The following is a 6,000-nucleotide window of genomic DNA, read 5'->3' as shown; positions in this document are numbered from 1 at the left end:
GGTTATGGTGGTCACAGAAATGTCCAGGCCTGGAGTCTGTCACAGCCCAGATACTGTACTAGCACTCAGAACCAATACTAACAGCACATGTCTGCTATTAACAACATAGTAACAATAATTTATTAGGAAATCATGAAGCCTAAGTATGTGATCTGGAGCATTGAAACCAAACAGGTGACTGTGTTTGGGGATGGAGGGAGGGAAACCAAGAAGACCAAAGGGAAGGAGAGGAAAAGCAGGGCATGCCGGAGGGTGTGTGTGGGAGGTGGGGTGGGGTGGGGTACTGGAGGGCCTGCATGGTCATTGGAAAACACTTGGAACCCCAGGCTTGTGTCTGAGCCCCAGTGCTATGATGTGTAGTGTGGGGGAAGGGAGAGAAGGGATGACTATGTAATTGATAATAATAACAACAATCAAGATTGTTACGTGTAATTGCAATTATTCAGGTTTCTGGGGTTGTGCTTATATAACAGGTAATATTTACCTCTCAATCATCAAGGCAGATAGGGGGTTGAAGTGGTGAGAACTGGGATGCAGAGGGTGCTATGGGCTGATTTGATGAGAGCTCTGCCCCTTCCTGAGCTGGCCATTCACTGCTTACTGTTCAGGAGAGCTGTTTTAGACGCTCACTGAGTGTGTGCACGTGTGTGCACATGTGTGTGCATGTCCATGTATGTGGGCCAAAGCATGTTTGAGGGCCAGTGTATGCACACCTATGTACATGTGTGCACCTGCATGCATGTATCTGTGTGTGTGTGCATGGCTCTCCCACCCTTCCCCTTTCCTATCCAGGCAGCAGCTGGACAGAGGCTAAGGGGTGATGGAGAAGCAGGCCTGCTGCAGATAGAAATGGAAATGAATTCTGCTCTGGTCCCATCTCTTTCAAACTCCCTTTGCACACAGTGGGAGCTTAATAAATACTTGATGATGGTTCTGAACCTGGGTAGCCAGCAGCTGTTCCCAACTCTGACTCGAAGAGCCCCATGGGGCAGATCAGGTGGGGAGTGATCATGGGGGTCTTTAGTCTTCCTGCCAGACCCTCTGGTGACTCCATGCCCAGCTGGGGCCATGGGCTACTTCACACATCCTGCTTTGGGAGTCTAGTTCCTCCTCCACAGCTTTTCTCTGGCACTTTCCCACCCATCATTTGAGCAACATTTATGGAGCAACCACTTTGTGCTGAGCATCATAGTGGGAAGGCAACCTGGGAGATGATACAGGAGGTGTGGGGTCAGACTGACCTGGGTTCAAGTCCCAGCACCCTTAATTACAAGCTGGGTGACATCTGGTAAGTTATTTATCTGTGCCTGAGTGATTTTTTTGTTTTGTTTTTACGGTTTTCGGTTTTCGTCTGTAAAAGGAGAATGCTGTTTTCACAGGGTTGACGTGGGGGTTGGGGATAACAGGCGCCTGCACGCGGACTGCAGGCGTTCAGTAGGTGAGCTTATCCACCTGGAGTCACAAGGACGCGGATCCCTTCCGGACCTACGACCTTGTGGTTGTTACTCAGCGTCTCTGAGCATCAGTTTGTAAAGTAGGAACATAATGCACGCTCCTGGGGTGTCTGGAAGACGTAAAGGGATATCATGTGTGAAACCACCTATCGTAGATCCTGGCCATGAATAACTGTCTTCCCCCGCTTCCTGCCCTCGCATGAGGGTGCGCGGCTCCCCTCCTTGGGGGGCCCTGTGCTCCTCCTCCCCACTGCCCGCGTGCGTGTACATCCCTTACCATCCTGCGCCCCCGCTTTCTACCTGTCGGAGGAAAGGGGGCGGCTGCTCAGCTCCCCTGCGGGGAGCGCAAACTACAGTTCCCAGCCCGCCCAGTGCGGCGGAGGGGCCGGAGCCGAGGGCGGGAGGCCCCGCCCCTGGGAGGAGCCTGCGGGGGCGGGGTTAGGAGGCGGTGGGAGAGTTAAGCCAAGCCAATGAGACCGGCTGCTAATAAGTGGGCGGGGCTTACAATATAACAGTGGCAGGAGGAGGAGAGCAAAGCTATAGAGCCAGCGAGGAGTGAAGCTGAGCCTGGCCTCGCATGCTAATAGAGGACCACCTCCTGAGGCAGAGTTCTTTCCCCCTCTTCTTCTTCCTCCAAGCTCCCCTCCTGCCCTCCTTTCCTGCCCAGTACAATGCATTCTTGACTGGCAGCGTCTGGACTCCAAGCAGCCCCAGAGAGCGGAGCAAGCCACAGAGAGAGGACTGGAGCCAAGACACTCTGGTGGGGAGCTTGGATGCCTGGTTCTCTTTGAGGACATCTCTGGAGCAAGGGTGGCTTTGGGGTGGGGGGTTGTGCTGCAGGGAATCCAGCCTGGTCCCAAGATGGACACTTCTGGGCACTTCCATGACTCGGGGGTGGGGGACCTGGATGAAGACCCCAAGTGCCCCTGTCCATCCTCCGGGGATGAGCAGCAGCAGCAGCAACAGCAGCCACCACCAACGCCAGCACCACCAGCAACCCCCCAGCAGCCCCCGGGACCCCTGTTGCAGCCTCAGCCTCTGCAGCAGCAGCAGCAGCAGCAGCAACAGCAGCAGCAGCCACCGCATCCCTTGTCTCAGCTCGCCCAACTCCAGAGCCAGCCAGTCCACCCTGGCCTGCTTCACTCCTCTCCCACCGCTTTCAGGGCCCCCCCTTTGTCCAACTCCACCGCCATCCTCCACCCTTCCTCCAGGCAAGGCAGCCAGCTCAATCTGAATGACCACTTGCTTGGCCACTCTCCAAGTTCCACAGCCACAAGTGGGCCTGGTGGAGGCAGCCGGCACCGGCAGGCCAGCCCCCTGGTGCACCGGCGGGACAGCAACCCCTTCACAGAGATCGCCATGAGCTCCTGCAAGTACAGTGGTGGGGTCATGAAGCCCCTCAGCCGCCTCAGCGCCTCCCGGAGGAACCTCATCGAGGCTGAGCCTGAGGGCCAACCCCTCCAGCTCTTCAGCCCCAGCAACCCCCCAGAGATCATCATCTCCTCCCGGGAGGACAACCATGCCCACCAGACCCTGCTCCATCACCCCAATGCCACCCACAACCACCAGCATGCCGGAACCACCCCCAGCAGCACCACCTTCCCCAAAGCCAACAAGCGGAAAAACCAAAACATTGGCTATAAGCTGGGACACAGGAGGGCCCTGTTTGAAAAGAGAAAGCGACTGAGTGACTATGCTCTGATTTTTGGGATGTTTGGAATTGTTGTTATGGTGATAGAGACCGAGCTCTCTTGGGGTTTGTACTCAAAGGTAGGGGCTGCGGTTTCTCTTTATACCTTGAACAAAAGGAATATATAAGTAACGAGAGAGTGAGAGAGCGAGAGAGTGAGCGAAAGAGAGAGAGAGAGATATTGATTGGGGAGAGAGGTGGTGGGGGGGAGGCGATTGCTTAATTATATTGAACACTCTAACTTCCCATGGTTTTCCTTCTTAATCTTGGGAGAATTCATTCCTCGTTTCCTTGGTGAGAGGACATCCCCATACACTGTGTCTAATTTGCAGACTCCGTGTTAGAGAGGATTAAAGAATCCCTTCTGAGAAATCATTTTTCCTCCTGGCTCACCGGTACTAACGCATAACCCAGCGGCTTAACGCACCAATTAATTACACTCTGCCTTGATGTGCTTGCCAGTTCTTGTGACTTCCCCCCCTCTCCTCTCCTCCTTGCTCCACTCCATTTTCCTGAGGATAAAAAAGAAATAAATGTCTGGGTGGGGGGTGGGGATTCCATGCCAGTCCCTTCTCTCTCTGTCTGCTCCCTCTCTTTCCAAGTTTCTCTTTCCCTCCTCGTTCCTGAGAGACTTAGGGCAAAATCAAAAAGCACCCGTGACCTGAGTCTCCCGGGGACCTGGGATAAAAATATAGGTGGAGGAAATCAGCGGTTCTTTCCCTCAGGAAAGCGGACTCAGAATAAACCTGCCGCTGCCTTATAAACATCCCCAGATAAAAATGGCTACAGGTGTTCCCCGGGCAGAGCAGATGGGCACCGCCTTGGCACCAGCCTGGGGGAGGGGGGCGTAGTGCTTCTCCTTCAGACGGGATGACAGGGCTTCCCAGGCATCCCTGAGAGCCCGCTCCCTGGCTCAGCCCGGTGCTCCCCTCCCGCCCCGGCTTCTCTGGGGATATGTGAGGCTGAGTGTGCGCGAGTGTGTGAGTGTGTGAGTGCGCGCCCAGGGAGCCGGGCAGCACCCGCCTCGGTGGGGGAGCCGGCCCGGGTGCTCCAGCCTCTCAGTCCGCGGGAGACGAGGGCCGCTTCCCTCCCAGAGGGGGGCTTGGAACTCGCGTCCTCCTAGGCGGTGGGGATTGAGGAAGGTGGGTCTCTGTTCATGTTCTGCCTGCTGTGGGCTGGAAGGCTTGGAGACCTGGGGAGTCATAGGACAAGTGGATTTTTTCCCCATCTATTCCTCACCCCCAATTTGTTGGTGTGTGTGTGTGTGTGTGTGTGTGTGTGTGTGTGTGTATGTGCATGTGCGTGTGCGCGCGCCTCCTTGTTGCTTGCATTTCTCACTTATTTGTCATTTTGGGCAGGGGATGGCTGGGCAGGCTGCCTGTAGCTGGGAGGGGTTCAGCTGTTGGAGGTTTCAAATAGAGCTTGTTTCAGGCTGGGCACAGCTGCTGCGAGACTGTCACATTCCTTGTTGAAATCCAGCCGCTAAAACCTAGGAGGTGCTGATCGGATTTCCCCCATTCCCAGCCTCGAGCTCAAGCAGGGGATGGGCAGACTTGGCCATTCTGGAGACGGCTGGGGCAGACCTGTGTGACAACCTCGTAGCCAGTGCCAAGACTTCCAGGTGGAGGGTTCCCCTCCGGAACCTGGCTGCTCAAAGGGGGCTGCCCAGGATTTGAATCCCTCAGCAAGCAGAAGCAAGTGGGGTTTCCCCTGGAATCGCAGCTCACTTAGTCATTCCCTGTAATGAGCCTCTGAGTCTGCAGGTCCTTCTGTTCGCTGCCTTCTTAGAACTGACTCTCCTTCAGCAGGCTTGGCAGCCACTCTGAGCAGAGCCCTGGCTCCCTCCAGTCACCTCCTGGGGACCAGGAGCCCTTGCTGGGAAACTGATGAAGGCCCAAGTGCAGGTGCTGAGGGGAAGGGGCAAGACAGCCCCTCCCCTTTCAATGACCCCAATGGTCAGAGATCTTCTTAGATATAGTTCCCAGTGTGATCGGTCTGTGCACATTTATCTTAATGCAACGAGAGGGTTGCTGTGGGCAGGAGAGGGCCAGGAGCAGGTGCCATGCTGATGGAGTGTTCAGGGAGAGGGCTTTCCCCAGAGTCAGAGAAAGGAGAAGGGCGAAGTGATCCAAGGGGCGAGGCTTTACCTGTTTCTAAATTGCTGACCCTCTGGTTGATGGCAGCACCGAGGGGGCGGCAACTGGAAAGGCCTTGCTTGCCTCAGGCGGTGAGATGGCCACTTCCTGTGTACCTCGGAGTTGGTGCCGGTTATGATCAGCAGGGCTCACTTTAACCTGCTCACTCATTCATCAGTCCTTCCGTCTATCCATCCGCACGTTGAGTCATTATGAAACAAGTACTCTCTGGGTGCCTCCAATGTCAGGCCTTGTGGACCCAGGAGGGGGTAAGGTAGCTATCCCTCTCTTCTCCTGGAGGCAAATAGGATTTCTTTAAAGAATCAGACTGAAGTTTGAATCCCAGCTCTGCTGCTCTTAGTTGTGTGATCTTGGACAAGCCATGTAGCTTCTGTGAGCCTGTCTCCCCAGCTGTCAAGTGGGGAGAAGCGAGTTAGGCTAAGTGTGGGCACTCCATACAGCCCTGCTCAATAAACGAACCTATTATTGTTATTAGTAATGATGATACTGATGAGAGGAAAAGAAATATATTTTTCCTGTTATCTAACTGGCTCCAGAATTAGTTGGGGCCTTAACAGATTAGGACTTGTCGATGGGGTGAGAAGTTGTATCTTGGAGGGAGAAGTTCTGAGAAGGGACAAGGCCTTCTCACTGGAAACTGTCTCTCCACACGGGTCTGTTGTAGGGGATGTGAACGTCTGTTACCCGGCCTCGTGGAGAA

The 6,000-nt window shown here is 54.8% G+C and overlaps 1 protein-coding gene across 3 annotated transcripts in view; it reads left to right on the top strand.

Moving 5' to 3' along the window:
- The first annotated feature begins 2,015 nt into the window (after positions 1 to 2,015).
- KCNN3 (potassium calcium-activated channel subfamily N member 3) overlaps positions 2,016 to 6,000 on the top strand; it is a 125,475-nt gene continuing 121,490 nt past the window's right edge. The window contains exon 1 of one of the 3 annotated variants that reach the window (XM_081120997.1): positions 2,016 to 3,224. In XM_081120997.1, coding sequence (XP_080977123.1) covers positions 2,316 to 3,224 — 909 coding nt within the window. In that variant the 5' untranslated portion in view covers positions 2,016 to 2,315. Of the gene's footprint in view, positions 3,225 to 4,092; positions 4,287 to 6,000 lie in introns of those variants that run through there. The other 2 variants (XM_081120996.1, XM_081120998.1) reach the window with 2 other exon arrangements.

Source organism: Miniopterus schreibersii (assembly GCF_964146895.1).
Source record: "Miniopterus schreibersii genome assembly, chromosome: 19".
NCBI lineage: Eukaryota > Metazoa > Chordata > Mammalia > Chiroptera > Miniopteridae > Miniopterus > Miniopterus schreibersii.
The sequence above is the reverse complement of the archived record's forward strand: the minus strand, read 5'-3'. Positions and strand labels throughout refer to the sequence as shown.